At 42.2% G+C, this 23,626-nt stretch overlaps 1 protein-coding gene across 1 annotated transcript in view; it reads right to left on the reverse strand.

The window, feature by feature from the left end:
* Window positions 1-3,145: 3,145 nt before the first annotated feature.
* LOC124619769 (5'-3' exonuclease PLD3-like) overlaps window positions 3,146-23,626 on the reverse strand; it is a 96,385-nt gene continuing 75,904 nt past the window's right edge. Inside the window, exons 8-12 of the mRNA XM_047146351.1 lie at window positions 21,026-21,157; window positions 20,645-20,784; window positions 8,253-8,418; window positions 5,573-5,672; window positions 3,146-3,693 (exon numbers count right to left, since the gene is read on the reverse strand). Of these exons, the coding sequence (XP_047002307.1) occupies window positions 3,512-3,693; window positions 5,573-5,672; window positions 8,253-8,418; window positions 20,645-20,784; window positions 21,026-21,157 (720 nt within the window). The 3' untranslated portion in view covers window positions 3,146-3,511. The remainder of the gene's footprint in view (window positions 3,694-5,572; window positions 5,673-8,252; window positions 8,419-20,644; window positions 20,785-21,025; window positions 21,158-23,626) is intronic.

Here is a 23,626-nt window from a genome sequence, read left to right on the forward strand (position 1 = left end):
GTGTGTGTGTGTGGTGGGCATGCGCGCGTGCATTCAGTCATTGTCACCTAGATGATATTGAAGTTTGGAGCAAATTAGGTATCAACAGAAACCCTATTCAATGACAAAACAACCATTAACAATGGGGATCTGGGTGTCTTGAAGAGTTGGCATTGACATGGGAAGCAGAGCATTTGGTGTGAGAACTGAGCTGAGAAAGTGACTGACTATGATGTCTTCCCATACCCCAAGGCCCATCCCCACGCTGTCCAAAATACTGAAGCCCAACCTTCTGTGATACACAACTGGTGTTCTCTCAATTCACAACCACCTTTCTGATAACAATAACTGAGGATATCTTTTTCCATGACATCTGGGTTTCACGACAGTACTGCATACAAATTTTGATGCTGTCAGGAGCACTCATATGTGACTTCTATGCCAACCTGTTTGCAGGTGATCTAGAGGAGTCTTCTAAAGTAGTCCATAATCCTGAACAGTGCACTTCGTCTAAATTCACTAATGATAGCTCTTGATTAAAAAAATAAATAAATAAAAACAAAAGGCAAAAAGTGGGTTAAAGTAACATCTCAACAATGAAAGTTCAGTGAAGACAGAGTGCAAGCTGGGGAAAGAAATCAGCCACATTCTTTTCAAAGGAACCATCCGTCATTTACCTCAAATGATTTAGTAAACAGATGGAAAACTTTTGTTGCTACCAAATGCTGACAGTGTCTTCACCATTGCACCCTCTTGCTTGATTCAGGATTTGGAACCAGTAGTTCATACTGTATTAACAATGAAGTACATTATTACTAAACTGTTTAATGCAAGCAAGGTCCTTACACCCTTTTCTTCAGAATCTCACTGTCACCTCTTACATTTCTTCTACTGGGTTTTCCTCAGTTCCTGAATGTTGACCTCCATCTTGTTCATGACTATTCCCATTAAATCAACCAATCATAAACAGGATCTCCATTTTGAGAGCTGTCACAAATACCTTTTCAAAACTTCTGTCATATGAATCAAATGTTCCTTTCTTGTGACAACCTTACACAATCACCTCCATAGTTCCATTCAGTTGACAGTAAGCTTTTGCTCCTTATTATTTACTACACGGTTGTAAGACAAGTCAATTCCTCTTAATCACTAATGAACTTACAGGGTGCTTGCAATCTGCTAAGACAGTCTAGGCAATAAAATTTATTTTTCAGTGTCAAACTTATGCCATTGCTAAACAACTTGAATTTTCATGTATAACCATTCTTCTTCCCCGGATTCTTTGGCAAATATTTAGAACCCATATCTATTGGTAGATTTAAAAATACATAATAAATTGAGAAGGGTTATACATTGTTACCCCCAGAAATTATGTATTTCATAATTATGTGAAAAAAACCTATTCTGTTGTTTAAAGTGTTAACGAAGGTTACCACATGTATGGGTTATATGGATTACACTTTAGTCCTAGTTTAATAAATAGCAATAATTAGAGGAAAGTTCATATTTAAAACATAAGACTTTAAATTGATTTCAACAAAGCACCATGACACCATAAATTTAGTCAACAGATACGAACTTCCCACAATATTGCCAGAAAGTACCCATAAAGTTAATATAAAAATAAAGAAAAGCTCATCATGGTTTGTGGAGCATAATTTCAGACACATACTTATCACATTGACAACTAATCACACATTAGCACACTATAATTTATTGAACACCATTTTGAATCAGGCTGTAAAAGTTGCTCATAATAAGCAAGCAGAGTGGCAGTATATTTACCTTCACAATGTAAATTATCTATGAATTTAAACAAAATTTTGTCTACATATTCTTATTTTATGAAATAGTGTTAAAAATATAAAAAAGTAAGTATAAATAATTACTAATTCTGGTCATAGTAAAAGAGTCAGAAATAATTATAACTATGCTTATGACTCAAGTGCAAAGTGAATTGCTGCACAGCAGCAACACAATGTGAAAAAAAATTAAACAAAAATTGCAAATATAAACACATGTAATGTACATCATTCCCGCTATGACTGTACAACATAGTACTTACAATATAAACCAGTTAATTGTAAGCTGTTTGATAAAAAGAACACTACCACCACTGCAATAAACAGTGGCACTGAACATACAAAATATTATAATGTAAAGGTATCACAGCTATGGCTGGCATTAAAAAATACTACTCAACAACACATAAAATGAGAGGCAAGAATGGTAGGGTAGCCAACTCCAACTCCAACTCCACCTCCCCCCCCCCCCCCCCCCCCAACCAACCCACCCACCCACCCATCCACCGAACAAAAGTCACACATATTGATCTCTGGCAATTTTTGGAGGAAAGCAGGAAGATTAACCTGTATATCTAAAAACAAAGATGATGAGACTTACCAAACAAAAGCACTGGCAGGTCGATAGACACACAAACACACACACAAAATTCAAGCTTTCGCAACAAATGGTTGCTTCATCAGGAGAGAGGGAAGGAGAGGAAAAGACGAAAGGATGTGGGTTTTAAGGGAGAGGGTAAGGAGTCATTCCAATCACGGGAGCGGAAAGACTTACCTTAGGGGGAAAAAAAAGGACAGGTATACACTTGCGCACACACACACACATATCCATCCGCACATACACTAAATATTCGCCAAAGAATCCGGGGAAGAAAAATGGTTATACATGATAATTCAAGTTGTTTAGCAATGGCATAAGTTTGACACTGCCTTTACAAATGTCTGCTTGTGTGTGTGTGTGTGTGTGTGTGTGTGTGTGTGTGTGTGTGTGTGTGTGTGTGTGTGTGGGCGCGCGCGCGCCTGTATACCTGTCCTTTTTTCCCCCTAAGGTAAGTCTTTCCGCTCTTGGGATTGGAATGACTCCTTACCCTCTCCCTTAAAACCCACATCCTTTTGTCTTTCACTCTCCTTCCCTCTTTCCTGATGAAGCAACCGTTGGTTGCGAAAGCTTGAATTTTGTGTGTATGTTTGTGTGTCTATCAACCTGCCAGCGCTTTCGTTTGGTAAGTCACATCATATATATATATATATATATATATATATATATATATATATATATATATATATATATATATATATATATATATATATAAAAAAATCACAAATGCTTCATTGTTATCAAATCAACACTTAACATTTCTACATTAATCAAAGGGGAGTGCCATTTATAGCTTGCATTTTGGTTTCGTTGCAACTGAGATGCAGGTACTGTGACCCACATGAGATGGCCAAAACTGCTAACAACTAGAATGCTTATATTGTTCAGATATCCTAATAAGTGGTATGAAGTAATAAGAGCTTTTGCCTGTAATAATTTGTTGAGGTCTGTTGGTTTACAGTAAAAATGAAAGACGATCACCCAAATTTGCACTCTGGCAACACTGATGATAAATATAAATAAGCTTTTATGCAAGATGCAGCTCTCATCACATTCTGAAGCACTGGAAGGAAGCTGGCAGCGTATTTTTCTCCATTACTGAAAGAATCAGTTTGACCTTATTAAAGGCCTTTTAATCAGACAAATTAATTGGAGTTGAATAACGAGAACTCCAGTCTCTTTCAAATATTGCCTGGAGCTGCCCACGGATGCTGCTCTTTGATTCAGGTGAAGAGGCTTCTGTGGCATTGTCTCTCACAACAAGCCCGACACCACCAGTTTTTGTGAAGTAATCCCCAGACCAGTTTGATGTACCTGCAAGCATAAAAAAGTTTCAAAATTAAAAAAAAGGCAGTACTATACAATATCAGCATTATTACATTTCCTTTATTTACACTGACAAATTACTTATATTTATACTCCACAATATATATATGTTGTTGCTCATTTTATTTAGGTTGCTCAGTAGTGTGGTCACAGTACTAATATTATTAGAATTGGCAAATAACAAACCTTAAACAGAAATCATTTCATATAGTGGCCTGCTGGCTTTTGTCTTGGGACCTTCAGCAGACATTTGTGATGGTCCAGAGACAAAAACCAACAGGCAACATGTCAACAAGTGACCACAAAAGAACCAAGAATCCTGTGTAAGAGATTGATCTCTGCTAATTAGTATTACAAAGTGTGTGAACATTTTTGAGTCCGGTAACTGAGATAGGATGTGGATAGCAGCCCAGTACTCACCTAGGCAGGTGTCGAAAGCAGTTAAAAACCACATCCAGGCTGGTTGGGACACCAGCCCTCATTGGTAATTCACTATGCAGATGCAATCTGGGGCTGGCATGTCCCAGGTTACCAGAAGTGTCATGCTAACACGCATACACGCACGTCCCAGGTTCCCAGAAGTGACATGCTAACATGCACGCAAAAGTGACAAGTTGGCCATCTGGGCGACAAGGTGGCCAAATCATTCGCTCAAACTGTCCACAACGTTTTTCAAACCAGTCACAAACAATTGTGGGCCAGTGACATGGCACATTGTCGTTTGTGCTCAAACTGTCCACAACGTTTTTCAAACCAGTCACAAACAATTGTGGGCCAGTGACATGGCACATTGTCGTTTGTACAAATTCCACTGTTGTTTGGCTGCAAATGGTGTTTCAGTAGCCAAACATAACTGTTTCTAGTCAATGATCAGTTCACTCAGACCAGAGGACCCACTCCATTCCATGTAAACACAGCCTACACCATTTTGGGGCCACCACCTGCTTGCATGGAGCCTTGGCAACAATTTGGGTTCATGGCTTTGTGGGATCTGCGCCACACCCAAACCTTTACCATCAGCTCTCACCAACTGAAACTGGTACTCATCTGACCAGGCCACAGTTTCCCAGTTGTCCAGGGACCAATTGATATGGTCACAAGCCCAGGAAAGGAACTGTAGGCGGTGTCGTGCTGTTAACAACGGCATTTGCATCAGTCGTCCACTGCCATAAACCATTAAGAGCAAATTTCACCACACTGTCCTCTCATAATGAATACATCTGCTGTATATCTGACATTTATTGGTGCAATAATTTCATGCTGGCTTGTCTGTTAGTAATGATAACTCTACACAAACACTGCTACTCTTGGTTGTTAAGTGAAGGCTGTTGGCCACTTTGTTGACTGCGGTGAGGGGTAATGTCTGAAATTTGGTATGCTCGGCACACTCTTGACACTATGGATCTCAGATATTTAATTCTCTAATGATTTCTGAAATTAAAGTCCCACGATTTCAGCTCCAACTATCATTTCGCATTCAAAGTCTGTTATTACCATCATGCAACCATAACAGCGTGTGAACCCTTTGCACATGTATCACCTGAATAAAAATGACAGCTCTACCAATGCCCTGCTCTTTTATAACTTGTGTACACAATACTACCACCATCTGTGTATGTGCATATCACTATCCCATGACTTGTCACCTCAGTGTTAAGTATAGCCTTTTCAGACAAGAAGAATGGGAAAGCGAAAGAACTGAGGTGCAAAGGGATTGGCATTACCATCAGGAGTGGGGGAGATGGGAAAGCAAGACAACTGGGGATGAAGGGGGAGAGCAAGAGAGGTGGGGGGATGGAGGGGGGAGACAAGGTAGAGTGATGGTAGGGAGCTGGGTAGAGGGAGAAAACTAACCGTTGGCTCTTACCAATATAGGCTGTGTTGTCAGTCACCATATACTTATTATGATTCACTCTTGCAAATGGTATTTTGGCTTGCTCAGCAGTGCTCGAAACCTTGAAGTGTTTCTGAAAAAAATTAAAGATTCCAAGTGTATCATCAACATATGGCAGAAAGCTATAGCAGATGTCACACAAATGGAATGTGATGTACACAAGTACTAACAGTGCAGTCATGGATCAAACATAATTTCCAAAATGAACAGTTTAAACATATTGGATGAACATAAATTATGCTGTTACGAACATACAAAAGTATATAAATTATCTAAACCTCTATGAGGTACAAAATTCAGCAGAGACAAGAGAAAATTTTTCTCTCAATCCTGTTATATTGGAAGAATTTTTTAACATAATTCTTATACTATCAATGTGATGTGCGTAAGTTAAAGCTCAAATATTGTGATTCCACTTACTGTTGAAGTAATAATGAAAACTCATAAAGGCTCTTGACAAGGACAATGTATCACACGTAGAATTTTGCGAAGCTACACGAAAATGTGGAAGGAGATAATACTTTGCCACGTGTAATTTTTAATGATGAAGTAAGAGTCCACTGAAGTCAATAAATGCAATTTACACAACATTTGTGGACAGCAAGATTACCATGAAACACCTTAACATGAACAGTATTTACCTAAAGTGAACAAGTTTTGAGTCATGCCACTAACAAATGTTTATGGCCCTTGTTTTTATTAAAAACACAGTTATTGGCATAACATACCTAACAGTGCTGTAAAACAGGCTTAATATTCAAGTCAATATGGATTCAATGCACTTTGGTTTAAAACACAGGCAGGCTTTGCCCCATTGACAGCAAAATGTTTGTTAAATTCTGAACAAATTTCTACCTCAACATGGAATATATTAGTTTGCGTACAGGAAGCAGACTTAGAACTTACATCCTGGTCACCTACCTCTTCTGCTATCACACCTCACAATGAACATGTGAGAGCTATTTATTTTTCATGTCTAGCAACAACATTGGAAAACCTAATAATCTGTTTAAAAGTTGCTGCTAACTCAGTACTATTATATACTAGCCACTGCACGTGGGATGAATCCAGCTACAATCTGGCTGTTACCAGTGCATCAAGAAGTGAGCATACTGAACATTTATAAACTTCCATGTCCCTATGATCAAATATAAGTTATAGCACTCGCATATGATGTACAGTTCATGAAATGCCAAAGCATAAAACTGAGTCCATCATTTTGAATTCTGTCACGTACATGACAGTGTCCCACTCTCTCTCAATTTCCTTCCTTCATAATTAACTTATAGAAAATTATATGCCACTTCCCTATCCCAATTTCAGTATATTTTGTTAAGAGAACCATTTTATGAGATTTGTTCTTATACTAAATTACAATGATGTCTGTTAGCTGGTGGTGTGGGGATAGTGGAGGGCGTTCAGCACCCCTGTGTAATTCAATTCAGTAATTGCTGACATTACTGAACTACCGTTTGTGCGATAACTGTATATGAAACTGGCCACTGTCATCAAAATTTCACCTGTTAATTACAAGCTGCAATGTATCTTTTACATGCAAAAAACATGAAAGCCGTAGGCACTCATAGTGAACTTTGTGCAATGTGCAGACAGAACATTAAATATGATAGTGCTGTAAGAAAATGGTGCCACTTGTTGACAACCATTTGTTGCGACATATAAACTTGTTGCAAATGTTAATGGTAGATTTGACAAAAATTGTTGAGTCACAATTACAGAATTGTCAGTCATCTCCCTCAGATAGCATGGGCAGTATTGTATGAACTTGTGACTGATAAGCTTGGTTACTACAAAGTCTGTCAACAGTGGGTCCCAATGCTTCTGACTGATGTCCACAAAATGAAAAAGTTGGGAATTGCATTACTGTTTCTACTGCAGTATGGTGCAGATGGAGACCAGTTCCTCAATCATGCTGTGACAGGAGACTAAACATGGATTACGGGAGACTAAACATGTATTACATTCATCAGTGTTGAAACAAAACACAAATCAATGGACTGGAGCTATACCAGCTTGCCACCTAAGCCTTTATAGTGCTGCCAAACTTTTGTTTTTATTCACAAAAACTGACAATTGTGTTTTAGGGCAGAAAGGGAGTATTCATTGTTACGTTGTTAATTTTATGAAAAGGGGCAGAATAAAAAACTCAAATTTACTGCAAAACCCTAAACAAATCCTTGATAGCCACTAAGAACAAAAAATGTATGATGTTGAGTGCTGGCATCATTTTTGTGCACAACAACATTAGGCTACACAAACACATATGATGCTTAACAGTTTGAATTGTACACTGTTTGATCATCCCCCATACATCCTTGACTAGTCAGTCAGTGATTTTCACTAGTTTCTGAAGATGGGCTTGACGACAGCAACAAGTTAAAGGAAAATCTCCAAGCATAGCTTAGCTCACAAGTGTTAGAATTCTATGAGAGTATTGAGAGGGAGTTACAAAGAAAAATAGCTGACATCTGTAGCTTTAAGTTACACATAATAAAATTCATTTTAATGTACTGATACGTTAATTAAGAAAACAGAACCTTGTTTCTGAATAGTCCTCATATTTACATGCTGAAAAGGAAACTGTATCCATCACTATCCTGTGCCTTTTGTTGAACTATTACAAACAATTACATACCACTCTAACAGTAACACCACGGTAAGAGCCGCTAATGGCAACCAGAGATCGTAGGAAGTAATCCATTGACGGCTTGGTGCTGTTCCACTCACTGATCAGCAACCTTATCTCCACACGGCGGTTGACTGCAGCTTCTCTCAGAGCGTCATCAATGACTTGCCACAGCCTGTAAGACACACAGGTACTCCACTGTACTTATCTGTGATACAAAACACAAAACAGCAGCAAATCCGTAATTTATTTATTTTACTTACTCTTTCATTTATTTATTTAAGATGATAACATTAGGGCTTACCACGTAGGGGACAAGTGTTTCATGCATGTAGCATTTCTTTTACATCACAGTCATCCACAAAATAACAATAATTTTAATATGACAAATAGTAATGAAATGATTTGAGAGTCAGTACATATAGAGAACATGAATAGCAAGTACTGACTAAAAACTACAGAAGTTAATACTGTCAGTACTACTTCTTCTGTTGTTGTTGTTGTTGCTGCTGCTGCTGCTGCTGCTCCTGCCACTAACAATAATAATATTGATGATGATGTTGTTGATGATACAACAATAACAACAGTGGCACATATAAAAAAAATTGTAGGTGTTCAAAATAGTATCTTCTGATAGAGCAAGCTCTGGTGAAAGAAAATTTAGAGAGATAGCACTATCTAAGAACACTGGGAAATAAGGAAAATCTGGTTGGAAACAAGAATGTAAAGGACTAACGAGGTGCGTACAGGGACAACGGTTGTTGTTACTGTTGCTTCAGTAGGTACATCATTAACTGCCTTTTGAAACTGGAGACATTATTCAGTCCTCGAATATAATCAGGGTGTTTCTGCCATGTTTTTCAGACAAGAGCCTTAAGATCGAGGAGAGATATGAGAGACAATGTTCATTGATAAGGCAGTAGAGGAGGCAGAGTGTATGGAAATCTCTGCATTTGTCTGCATGCAGCCAGAAGAACTGTGCATATGATTGTGAAATGTGAGAGTCAAACATCACATATGTCGAAACAGGCATTCATAATCAGTTCCAGGTGCTGTGAGCTTTCCTGAGAAAGATCTTGCAGGATATCATCACTGTAATCAATAAACCAGTAATTGGTAGCGTAAGTGTTTACGCAAGTTTCTTTTTCATGTCAAAAAAGAAGAGGTTTTATATTTTGTAGGGGCATGGATAGATGTTGATGCCTTCTTGCATACTGCAGTTACACACTCAGTTCAGTTTAGATTTTCATCGATTATCACTCCTGGACCCTTTGCTGTGACCACAGAAAGAGTAACAGATTTTGCATTTGATACTGATTGAGTCATATAATCTCAATGAAACCGTATTTAAATACCTTACTGGTTGCTGTGAAATCAAATTAATATGTATCAGCTACATTCATTACGGGGTATACAACCTCTAAATAGTATTCTAAAAGTAGGGCTACACCATATTATCTGCACTGCCGCAGGACTTTTACCACTACTTCCTCTGTGACTACATCCGATGTGATTGGATTAGTCTGTTACCTATAGAAATGCCAGAAGTAAGAACATTGCTGAAAACTTAAAATGCAGTGCCACAGAGCATACGTGAAACAGACAGAGAGAGAGAGAGAGAGAGAGAGAGAGAGAGAGAGAGAGAGAGAGGGGGGGGGCAGACAGGGCGGGGCGGACAGGGGGGAGAGGGGGGGAGAGCGGGGGAAGAGGGGGGGAGAGGGGAAGAGGGGGGGAGAGCGGGGGGAAGAGGGGGGAGAGCGGGGGAAGATGGGGGAGAGCGGGGGAAGAGGGGGGGGAGCGGGGAAGAGGGGGGGGAGAGCGGAGGATGGGGGGGAAGAGGGGGTGGGAGAGCGGGGGAAGAGGGGGGAGAGCGGGGGAAGAGGGGGAGAGCGGGGAAGAGGGGGGGAGAGCGGGGGAAGAGGGGGGGAGAGCGGGGGAAGAGGGGGGGAGAGCGGGGAAAGAGGGGGGGGAGAGCGGGGGAAGAGGGGGGAGAGCGGGGGAAGAGGGGGGAGAGGCGGGGGAAGAGGGGGGAGAGAGTCGGGGAAGAGGGGGGAGAGCGGGGGAAGAGGGGAGAGCGGGGGAGAGGGGGGAGAGCGGGGGGAGAGCGGGGGAGAGGGGGGAGAGCGGGGGGAGAGGGGGGAGAGCGGGGGGGAGAGGGGGGAGAGCGGGGGAGAGAGGGGGGAGAGGGGGGAGAGCGGGGAGAGAGGGGGGAGAGCGGGGGGAGAGGGGGGAGAGCGGGGGAGAGGGGGGAGAGCGGGGGGAGAGGGGGGAGAGCGGGGGAGAGGGGGGAGAGCGGGGGGAGAGGGGGGAGAGCGGGGGGAGAGGGGGGGAGAGCGGGGGGAGAGGGGGGAGAGCGGGGGGAGAGGGGGGAGAGCGGGGGGAGAGGGGGGAGAGCAGGGGGAGAGGGGGGAGAGCGGGGGGAGAGGGGGGGGGAGAGCGGGGGGAGAGGGGGGAGAGCGGGGGGAGAGGGGGAGAGCGGGGGAGAGGGGGGAGAGGGGGAAGAGGGGGGTAGCGGGGGGAGAGGGGGGAAGAGGGGGGGAAGAGGGGGGTAGCGGGGAGAGGGGGGAAGAGCGGGGAGAGAGGGCGAATGGTGGGGAGAGGGGAAGGGGGGTGAGGAGGGAGAAAGGGTGGAGAGGGGGGGGAGAGCGTCAGGGAGAGGGGGTGCGGGGGGGGTGAGGGGGGGAGAGCGGGGGGGAGCGGGGTAGAGAGGGGGGGAGGGGGGGAGGGTGGAGAGGGGGGGAGAGGGGGGAGAGGGGGGGAGAGGGGGTGTGGGGGGGGAGAGGGGGGAGAGCGGGAGAGAGAATTTTGGATGTACCCTGCCTGACAAAAAATTCAAGCACGCAGAATGGGAAAGAAAAACTAAACTTCATAGACTGAGAGGGTATGTGATATTATTCCAGTGATTACAAAGTAGAGTCCAATCTGTCTGAGTACAGTGTCGATGTGCTGACACAAGCTGACCCACTACTGATGTAATATGAACTTGACAAACTGTCTATTGGCTTCTGTCTCGGGTTCTTCGGCCGACGTTCATCTAAAGATTTTTCTGATGTTTCGCCGGCACGAGTGGCTGGCATTGTCAAAGCTTCACCCTCCATTGCCGGTGGTGAACTGGTGGCGAGCTCGCGGCCGCCAGACTATATGTAACTGGCACGCCAACGTCCGAGGGCTCCTCCGCGGGTCATTTCCGGTGTGGTTCTCCTCTTGCTACCTGCGACGGTCGTTCGCTGCAGTACGGGCAGCCAGGGTCCAGTTTACATTAAGGCTTTCCTCCTCCTTGTTGAAACTGTTCGCGTGTTTTTGGATTTCTACAGCTCCTCTGAACAAGCGCGTGTGATAGTGCTTCTCTACAGCCAGAATTTCGTGTCGGCGAATTGTATTACGTGGTCGGTCCTCATTCAGTGCGTGCTCTGCCACGGCCGATTTCTCCACCTGCCCCAACCTGCAATGTCGCTTATGCTCTGTGATCCTGGTGTTAATTGATCGTCCAGTCATTCCGACAAACTGTTCCGCATGTGCATGGTATACGGTAATAGTCCCGACATTGCAAGTGGGTCTCTTTTCTCCTTTACCGATCTAAGACACTCTTTGATCTTCCTTGTCGGTTTGAAAATCGTCTTTACACCGTGTTTGCGCAATATACGGCCGATTCTGTCCGTAACTCTGGGAATGTATGGCAGAAAGGCCGTACCTGACATTTCTTTTTCTGGTTCCTTACTTCGGTCGAGTGTTTGGCTCTGTTACACTTCTAATGTAATTTTTTGTGGAGTACCCATTGCTCCGCAGAACAGTTTCCAGGTGTTGCATTTCTCGTTTGAGGTGTTGAGGCTCACATATTTGTCCTGCTCTCGTTACGAGCGTACTAATCATGCCTCTTTTCTGGCTCGGGGTGGTGGTTTGACAGATTGTGCAGGTATCGGTCTGTGTGTGTCTATTACCGATACACGCCGTGTCCCAGGTTTTCGCTGTCCCTTGAGACCAGCACATCTAGAAATGGCAGTTTCTTGTCCTTTTCTACTTCCATGGTAATGTTATGTTGGCATGGAGGCTGTTCAAGTGTCTCAGGAATTCACCGAGCTGTCTTCACCATGGCTCCACACCACGAAAGTATCATCGGACGTACCTGTACCACACCTTAGTTTGCAAAGTCGCCGAGTCCAGTGCCTGTGCTTCGAATTGTTCCATGAAGAAGTTGGCCACCACTGGACTGAGAGGACTACCCATGGCGACACCTTCCAGCTGTTCGTAGAAATCGCCATTCCACGTGAAATAGCTCGTGGAGAGACATGCATGGAAGAGCTTTTTGATGTCCTTGCGGGAACATGGAACCTATGTGCTCAGAGCATCACTGAGTGGCACTTTCGTAAATAACGAAACAACATCAAAACTGACCAGGATGTCGTTTTGCGCAAGTTTCAGTTTCTTCAGCTTCTCAATGAAATGTCCTGAGTCCTTAATGTATGTGTCGGTCTTCCCCACGTGTGGCTGGAGCAGAGAGGCCACGTGTTTCGCCAGTTTATACGTTGGTGAGCCAGGAGCGCTAACGATCGGTCTCAGTGGAACGTTGTTCTTATGGATCTCGGGTAATCCATACAGCCGAGGCGGTAGGGCTTCTGTGTTGCGCAGGTTTCTCTGTATGTCCGACGGCAGAGAAGACGCCTTGATTAATCAATTCGTATTCTGAGTGATACGCTGCGTCGGATCTGCACTATCATCCCGAGAACTATACCTATGGAGGACATCATTGCCAACACCGAAGCAGCCATTCGGACCCTTCCTTGTGAAAGGGCAGAGGAAATACGCACTGAAACAGCCAGGATAATGCGCCGAGCAAAACCATGAGCTTGCAACCTGAAGAAAGAAGAGGTATAAGCCATTGAGAATCTCAACGCCGACAAGAGTATATTGGTACTGCCTGCCGATAAGGGGAATGCGACCGTCGTAATGAAGACCGAAGATTATGAGCAAAAGATCCGAGACCTATTAGATCCGACGATGTACCGAAAACTAAGCGCAGATCCGATGCAGCGTATCACTCGGAATACGAATCGATTAATCAAGGCGTCTTCTCTGCCAGCGGACAAACAGAGAAACCTGCGCAACACAGAAGCCCTACCGCCTCGGCTGTATGGATTACCCAAGATCCATAAGAACAACGTTCCACTGAGACCGATCGTTAGCGCTCCTGGCTCACCAACATATAAACTGGCTAAACACTTGGCCTCTCTGCTCCAGCCACACGTGGGGAAGACCGACACATACATTAAGGACTCAGGACATTTCATTGAGAAGCTGAAGAAACTGAAACTTGCGCAAAACGACATCCTGGTCAGTTTTGATGTTGTTTCGTTATTTACGAAAGTGCCACTCAGTGATGCTCTGGAGCACATAGGTTCCATGTTCCCGCAAGACATCAAAAAGCTCTTCCATGCATGTCTCACCACGAGCTATTTCACGTGGAATGGCGATTTCTACGAACAGCTGGAAGGTGTCGCCATGGGTAGTCCTCTCAGTCCAGTGGTGGCCAACTTCTTCATGGAACAATTCGAAGCACAGGCACTGGACTCGGCGACTTGCAAACCTAAGGTGTGGTACAGGTACGTCGATGATACTTTCGTGGTGTGGAGCCATGGTGAAGAACAGCTCGGTGAATTCCTGAGACACTTGAACAGCCTCCATGCCAACATAACATTTACCATGGAAGTAGAAAAGGACAAGAAACTGCCATTTCTAGATGTGCTGGTCTCAAGGGACGGCGAAAACCTGGGACACAGCGTGTATCGGAAACCGACACACACAGACCGATACCTGCACAATCTGTCAAACCACCACCCGAGCCAGAAAAGAGGCATGATTAGTACGCTCGTAACGAGAGCAGGACAAATATGTGAGCCTCAACACCTCAAACGAGAAATGCAACACCTGGAAACTGTTCTGCGGAGCAATGGGTACTCCACAAAAAAAATTACATTAAAAATGTAACAGAGCCAAACACTCGACGAAGTAAGGAACCAGAAAAAGAAATGTCGGGTACGGCCTTTCTGCCATACATTCCCAGAGTGACTGCCAGAATCGGCCGTATATCGCGCAAACACGGCGTAAAGACGGTTTTCAAACCGACAAGGAAGATCAAAGAGTGTCTTAGATCGGTAAAGGAGAAAAGAGACCCACTTGCAATATCGGGAATATACCGTATACCATGCACATGCGGAACAGTTTATGTCGGAATGACTGGACGATCAATTAACACCAGGATCAAAGAGCATAAGCGACATTGCAGGTTGGGGCAGGTGGAGAAATCGGCCGTGGCAGAGCACGCACTGAATGAGACCGACCACGTAATTCGGCCGTGGCAGAGCACGCACTGAATGAGACCGACCACGTAATACAATTCGCCGACATGGAAATTCTGGCTGTAGAGAAGCACTATCACACGCGCTTGTTCAGAGGAGCTGTAGAAATCCAAAAACACGCGAACAGTTTCAACAAGAAAGAGGAAAGCCTTAATGTAAATGGACCCTGGCTGCCCGTACTGCAGCGAACGACGGTCGCAGGTAGCAAGAGGAGAACCACACCGGAAATGACCGCGGAGAAGCCCTCGGACGTTGGCGCGCCAGGTACATATAGTCTGCGGCTGCGCGTTCGTCTCCAGTTCACCACCGGCAATGGAAGGTGAAGCTTTGACAATGCCAGCCACTCGTGCTGGCAAAACGTCAGAAAAATCATTAGATGAACATCGGCTGAAGAACCCGAGACAGAAGCCAATAGGCAGTTTGTCAACATGTGGCCACGAAAGCTTTAACAATTTTGTAATTTGAACTTGATAAACTGGCAGTTGTAGGGAGTTGACATCCAAGCTGGTCCCACACATCTATTTCTACATCACGCTAGATGTACTGGGTGTACAAGCATTGGCCTGTTGAAAACTGGCATCATGATACTGTCATATGAGAAAGAACACATGAGGACACACGATGTCTGTGATGAACCATTGTAATGTCAGAGTTCCCTGAATCATTATGAGCAATGGTCAGAAGCTATACCCAATGGCTGCCCACACCATGACAACATGTGGAACATTCTTTGACTTTCCAAAACATTAGAAGAACGGGACCTTTCTCCACGACACCTTCATACTCACTACCAACAATCATCCTAGGTAGCACAGAGCCACAATTCTTCACTGAACACTATCTGTTGTTTCTTTATTATGGGACTTTCAGCATATATTATGTAATAGGAGGACATTATGCAGAGTACTGGAAAACAGTACGCTGCTTGATATTTCATTCTAGCATACAAGCTTATTTCAGCTTTACTGTCTTCATCAGCACATGTTCTGATGATGTAGATGGAGATATTCCAGCTCTGAGTAAACCGTTACTGCTGTCTGTACTAATTGGTTGTAATGTACATCTGCTTCAGGACATGTACTGATGAAGGCACTAAAGTCAAAATAAGCTTATATACTAAAATAAAATATCAAGCAGCATACTGTTTTCCAATTCTCTGCACAATCGATGTCATCCATCACCAGTCCATGCTTTCTGGTCATGGCACCACTCCAAACACAGCCATTTGTGTTGTGCTGTTAATTGCAGCCTACTCATGGGACAGTAATTCCTAAGTCTGGCTGCTGCTTGTCTCTGACCAATGGTACGGAATGACAGAATGTTGCAGAAATTCCATAACCTGTTCTCAGGTGGCCAGTGCAGCTGTCCTACAAAGTGCTTGTGCACAATACACTGATACTTACTTGTGGTAGTGAGACATCTGTATAGCACTGACCGACAGTCCACAGGTGTACTGTTGGTTCAACGTGTTCAACAAGTGCAATAGTTTGGCAACCAGACATGTTGCCATCAACAGGCTGACAAATTGAGTTTCTTGGGGTGTGCAGCTGACTGAGTCGTTCTCTATGCTGTTGCGCGCCCGTGCCGTGGAGGTGATGACATCGGCAATTGTGGCAATGCAGGTGTAGTTACTGTGTCTGCTCTGAGCACCAGACTGTTGTACTTGCAGAGTGCATCCTTAATTAAATCCAGTGTTGGTTATTAAGCCTTGCAAGATTATAGCTGCAGACCCGGGAGCAAATTTTGATGGCGTCTCTAACAACAATGCCCAAGCATTTTGAAGTCTGTGCTAAAATCCTGGTACATTTGTATTCCATCACAAATCTCAGACAAACAGGGCTCTGTGACATCTGACATGTTGGGATATGCCTAATCTGCCAGTTCCTAGAGCAAACACTCTGTGTCTGAGATGGAAACTGCCCTGTGCACTAGTGTGTTCAGTACCCCATTTCTCTAGGCAGAATGGTGGCAGCTGTCTGCAGGTAAATACAGGTCAGTGTGTATTTTCTTCCCATACACACTGCCATTCTCTTGGCCATGATGTTTAGGAATGGTACTCTCTCTCTCTCTCTCTCTCTCTCTCTCTCTCTCTCTCTCCCCCCCCCCCCCCCCCTTTTTTTCTTTTTCTTTTTTTTTTTTCTCCCGTATTTGTAGTGAATTTGATGTTGGGATGAATGGATTTTAGATGTGCAAGGCATTCAAAGAGTTTGTCCTGTACATGGTGCCAGATGACAAACTTGTCATCCAAATAACTCAAAAAGCAAGTGGATATCCATTTTTATGACTTCAAGGCTTCCTGCTCAAAGTGGTGCATAATCAAATTTGCAAGCAAGGTGAGAGTGGGCAGCCCATTGTGACTCCTTCCATTTGTTCACATTATTCTCTATTAAACAGAAAGTATGTGGAGGTCAGAACATGCCTGAAAATGTGGTGATCTTTCTGTCAAATTTCAGACCACCAAAATCAAGTGACACTCACGGAGGTACCCTGGTGAATAACAAAATGTGAAAGCTCACCAGGATATCTGAGTCCCTCAGCCTGAAGTTGTTGAACCAATTAACAAGATTCACACTGCCAATATAATGTAGGCATTTACCCATATAAGGGCTTAGTGTCTCCATCAGGTATTTTGGAGCAAATCGGTGGGAGACTACGCTGCTAATAATGGAGGGGGCGGGGCAATGAACCACATCTTTGTGCACCTTAGCAAGTTCATACAATCTTGGTGGTAACAATTTCTTGATGACCAACCTCCTGTAAATCTGAGTCCTTGAGAAGCACCCTGGTCCTCTTCTCCATCTTCTTTGTGGGGGTCAGCACTGATCTTCCTGTAGGAGTCACTATCTAGCAAGCTGTGAATCTACTCAGTGTAGTATTTGTGAGGGAGAACAACAGTTTTGTTGCCTTTGCCAGCAGGTAAGACAAAAATCTAAGAGCACTGTCTCAGATCACAAATGGCTACCCTCTTTATGCTGGTAATGTTGACTTCATAGGCTTAGTTCTTGTCAGATAACAAGTTTCAAATCGCACCTCTTCAGCTGCTTCAGACAGTAGTCACACTACCACCCCTTCAACTACACTGAAGATGTCCATGACCAGTGTAAAATTAGGAGTGAGAGGAAAGTTAAATCCCTTCTCCAGAACTGAAACAGCATCACCACTCAGCTGCATGTTAGTCAGACTGATGGCAGTCTTGCAGGGGGCCTCCAGTGATAGTTTGTCAGTGTGACGTAAAAATTTTGATGTTTACATGATGTGGCCTTCCAGTGCGCAGAATGAGTTCCACGTAGGTAATACCATCATTCTAGTCCCTGGTCCAGAAATTAAAATGATTGGCCAGTCATAAATCCAGTTTAAATAGTTTCTGAGAGTAGTACTTAAAACTCCAGTGGGTAATGTGTACCCTCTCATGTACCAAGGTAAGGCTGACCTGCTTCTTGATTCTCCTGGCTGCTGCTGAATTGACGTGATATTTGACCTTAGCAACATTCAGCACAACACCTCTTCAGAAATGCAAAAGCACTGCACAAACAGCATCTTCAGTTGACACAGCTTTTCTTCATGCTGTGATACATCTCTTCTCCTTAAAGGTATGACATGTGGTTCTTCAGTTTCCCCCAGCGTATTTGTTGGTAAAACAGTCCACGAGTGTTCATAATGTCCAAAATCGTGCCCAATGCTCCAGTTATCAGACATGTCACCATTGTCAGGTGTGCTGACAAGCTGAGACCTGGGAGCGTATGGTTGAAATATATCCCCCCCCCCCCCCCCTTGCGAGTCACACTATGTGGTCTACACCCGGGGGCATGTGTTGGCAACTGCCGAGGTGATGACAAGAGCCTCTGTGATAGCATAAGTGTAATTACCATTAGCTCAACAAGTACACTGGGAGAAACTAAAGAATCACAGCACTGATAAATACTGTGAAGCTGAATGAAATAAGTGTTGTATACTTCTTTATCAGTCAGAAGAGTGAGAGAGCAGAAAGTTCACCTTTTTCGCATATGTCTCCAAAAATGAAGTATTCAGTGACAAACAGTTCATAGAAAAGTTTTCTTTGTACACTAGCACTCCTACATAAGGGAATACTGAACTATGACTGTTGTTACTGAAAATACTAAATAAATAGAAAACAGAAAATGTTTTTTTTAACAATTAAGAGCATTACCTGGCCTAGCCATTCCAATTTGTGTTTTACCAAATAATTTTGAGCAGTCCTGGGATGATTCCCAACATTATGCTACCTGCTTCCTCCATTCCCTATCCATTATTCGCAATTAACTATTTAACATGTCATATGAACACATGAATCTGCTCAGAATATGCTGTGTTTAACCTCTACAGCTTTTTGACCTTTGTGTACTGTGCAAAGTATGATTCCTGAGCTTGAATGATTATCGGTACTATACAAATCTTTAGAATATGCCATGGGCTCTGCACTAATTTTGCCAGGTTCATATACTCATTTTCTCCAAGTGCTTTCAGTTTCCATTAACAAGTGCTTAAGACTGAAAGTTACAGTTCATAGTTGGTACATTGCACAATACAATTAACCTACACTTATCATCAAAATTACACAATGATCATACTAACATGAGAAAAGAGTTGCCCATAGAATTCATATGGTGTGTTTGGAAGATCATAAAGACTAGCCTGAATTCAAGGAATGTGGTAAAGACATAAATCCCTGTGTTAGTTTATTCATGCGTTGTAGTCAGTACTGGAGCAATGTTAATGCTCAAACACTAAAATAAAGAAAGCAGAGTACAAGCTCACCAACATCAAAATTCATTATTAGTACAAGGCCACACTTAAAATGCATGTGACTGGCAGAGATCTTACACATGTCAACAACCAACATAAAAAGTCAAGTAATCAATCTGAAATACTTTTCTTCATACAATGGAAAATCCAAGATGGAATGTAACAATACAAGAAAAGTAAAGTTGCTACTCACCATATAGCGGAGATGCTGAGCCGCGATAGGCACAATAAAAAGTTCACACAATCGTAGCTTTCAGTCATTAAGGCCTTTGTCAGCAGTAGACACACATACGTTCGTGTGCGTGTGTATGTGTGTCTACTGCTGACAAAGGCCTTAATGGCCAAAAGCTATGATAGTGCGAAATTTTTATTGTGCCTGTCGCGGCTCAGCATCTCCGCTATATGGTGAGTAGCAAATTTCCTTCTCTCATAGTGAAATATTTTTTTTTTTCTAAATAAAGTTTGTCACTATCGCAGCATGCAGTACTCAGAAACCGACTGAGACCCACATCTAACCCCACACACAAATTTGAAACATCAGTAGTGATAGCCAGAAATTTTACCCATGGAGGAGAAAATCTCTGCTTGGATGACAATACAGTACTATACCTTTTGTCCATGCACAGCCCAAATCTTTGCAAGCTTGTTCAGATTACATGAGATCTTACATGACAAGAGGGACTATAGTAGATATTTGAAAATCGAACAAGAGTAGAAATTTCTAAATCGGGAAGTAACGTGGAAGTATACAAACACACACAAAAAATTACAGATAATCAGCAAAAGGAGACTGGCATTATATCAACATATACGAAGATTGAAACTTAATGAAAAAAAAAATTGAAAGGCAAACACATCTGTTTTAGGAGAGTGCATGAAGATCTAGATGAAATTGGCATGAATAAATAAGAAAACTTAGACTGAATAAAATACAGAAACAAAAGTTAGACCTTTTGAAGACAAACAGTCCCAAGAAGGCACAGATGAAAATGGACTGTAGTAGAGAGTAAAGAAGAAAGTGAGAAGATGAAGGAATAATGGAGAACACATGATACTAACTCATCAGTTTCAACAGAGTCCTTAATTGATCTGTAACAAAAGAAGAAGAAAAAAATACAGCATTGTAAATTGTAATCCTGCAAATATCTGTACCTGAGAATGGACACAATCAGTATAGTATTAAGGTAGTCATCACCAAGTGACTTTACAAACCTGAATATAATTAGGACTATGTTTCATGCATAGTTGTAATCTAATACACATACAACATTATTAATTACTTACTGTACTTTTGGTTCATAGATGATGAGTGGAAGATAATCCATAACAGAAATATAAATAAATTTTTCAGCTGTTCTGATGACTTCCTGAATAGTTAACAAATCTGTTGACCGACCATCTGGGCAGAAAGAGGGTGGTGAACTCTGCAAAAAATGTTCATTACTACTACTTGGAAATAAAAAATTAAATATAACAGGTTCTGTTAATTTTGCTTACTACGTAATACATATAGAAAATAAGAACCACTATAAAGTATATGCTACTTGGACAATGACTACTACAAAAAATGCAAATAATTAATTTCTCCAAATGTAAGCAACCACCTTCTTGGACATGGAGTTGCTGTTATATAACAAGCTATGGCAACACTAACAAAGCACTTACTCCAACATAAGTGAGTGCCTCTGTGCCATTAAATGGGACACTCATTGGATGAAAGATATTGTATGCAGTGTCAAAAATGTCAGGCCATTCACCAGGGATTTCGGACTCTGGTAAACCCAGGAACCAGTATATCTGGAACAAAAACATTATTAAAATATTACTGCAATAAAGTACTTTTATTTTACAGATTTTTAATATCTACCTTATTTCCATACGTTTCATACTTTCTCCTTCATGGCATGCCTTCCCAATATGTAGCTTCTTTTTTTTTTTTTTTTTTTTTTTTTCTTCTCTTTTCTAAAATCATCTACAGCCAAATACATACGTGGTGTGATCAAAAAGTAATGGGAACTTTTGCTTTTCTTAAAAATCTTTATTTATTCATCAACAGCAACTTTGTCCTATTTGAAGTAATCTTCCCCTCAGATATAATACATTAGTGCTAATGCTTTTTTCAATCTTGGAAACTCTTCTGGAACTCTATTTTCGTTATGGCATACAGCTACTTCAACAATTCTGTTTTTATCTCATCAATGGTGGCAAAACTGATGTCTCTTCATGGTCCTGCCGCAGCTCATGGTCTCGCGGTCGTGTTCTCGCTTCCTGAGCATGGAGTCCCAGGTTCGATTCCCGGCGGGGTCAGGGATTTTCACCTGCTTTGAGATGACTGGGTGTTTGTGTTGTCCCTATCATTTCATCATCATTCATGAAAGTGGCGAGATTGGACTGAGCAAAGGTTGGGAATTTGTACGGGTGCTGACAACCACACAGTTGAGCGCCCCACAAACCAAACAACAACAACTGGTCCTCTTCAGCCTCGGGAACAGAGAAAAGTCACTGTGGGTCCTGTCCGGTGAATACAGTGGCTGACAACATAATAATTTTGTATTTTTGCCAAAAAATAAAATACATGCACCGAGGGGTGAGCAGGACCATTATCATGATGCAATTTCCATGAGTGATTTTGCCACATTAGTGGTCTTTGGATTGCTTCACACAGAAACAAAGCCTAACTTCCACAAAGCATTTTTTATTGACTGTACAACCTCAAAGCAGGAACTTATGATGCAGTACCTTATTGTAACATGTGAACAGACTTGTCAAACTTTTTTCGGTCTTGGCTGTTCAGGTAGTTTCCCTTGGAACTACTGTGTCTTTGCTTCAACATCAAACCTGTATACCCATGTTTCGTTGCCTGTTATACCTTCTAAATAAGTTCTGAATCATTGTGGATTTCATTTAGGAATTCCTGAGCATGTCTACGTGATGTCACTTTTGGTCAGAATTCAATAATTTCAGAATAAACTTTGCTGGTACACATTTCACGCCCACATCATCAGAAAAAATTTCTTGGCATAAACCAAAGGATATGCTGACATCATTAGCACCCTCTCTGATGGTGATTCAGCAATTTTCCAGAACCATTATCTTTACTTCTTCCACATTGTCAGCAACTGATATGCTAGGATATCCAGGGCAGTCATCATCTTCAATTTCTTTTCGACTCTCTTTGAAACATTTATACCACTTGTAACCTCTTGTGTTACTCATATTCACCAAACGCCACAGTCAACATTTTGAATTTGGCGCTCCACTATTCCATTCTTCGAGCAAAATTGAATGTAAATTCTTTGATACATCTTTTTTGAAAGTAAAAGTTCACCGAGCACTCTAAAACATGTATAACCTTTTCAACTGTCAACAATAAACTGTATATTCAAAACAGCTGAAAATGCAATCATACATCAGGGACATGTGTACCATAAAGATAATTTTTGAAAATCAGATGCACAGGATTGTCCCAAATAAAGCTGATATGCCTCACCCACCAGTTAATCATCTCTAGTCAAAATGCTCATGAAATGGCAACACAGTCTTGAAATGTCTGTGGCCACATTTTTTGGTTAGTTCATTTTTACATGATCTCGGGCATGCAGCATACTGGTTTTATGTGGGACACTCTGTATTAAGCCTGTTATATTAAAAAAATTCCCATTACTTTTTGCTCACACCTCTTACTCTATAATTAGTCTGATCTTACTCTCATATTCCCTGTGGGAGCGATATGTAGGGACTGATTGCAACATGTAATTTGACATGCCTGGGCAATATTAAATTATACTTACTTTGTGTAAAATTAGGGAAAGATAACATTTCAGTCGATAATACTGTCAAACTGCAGTATAAAAGGTAACATTCACTTATTAATGGTTAGCAGAACTTTTTGCCTGTATTGTCTATTCTTCTCAATTCCAAGGTATAGTCATTACATGGTAAGACACTGATTAAAGTCCTTCTTAAAAGCTTCTGCAGTCAATGTTGTTAGAGCATTCAACAGCGTATTATTCAACTTGCCAAATAATCCTTAGGTCAAAGTCTCTGTCAGTGCTAATCTTCTGCTTATACTGTAAATATCTCAGCTGCAGTTGGCAAAAAGACAATGCATTCATAATGGGAGAATTCAGTTGAAGAGAAAATGAAGCTTTTAAAAAGTAAGGAGGCTGAATGGTTGCTAGCACTTTCAAGAAACAAAATTTCAGGTACTGGCAGTAAAATCACAAATTTTCATAAAACTTTACAAGTTACCAGAACTTTTATGTT

This window comes from Schistocerca americana, chromosome 6 (assembly GCF_021461395.2).
Source record: "Schistocerca americana isolate TAMUIC-IGC-003095 chromosome 6, iqSchAmer2.1, whole genome shotgun sequence".
In the NCBI taxonomy this organism is placed as follows: Eukaryota; Metazoa; Arthropoda; class Insecta; order Orthoptera; family Acrididae; genus Schistocerca; species Schistocerca americana.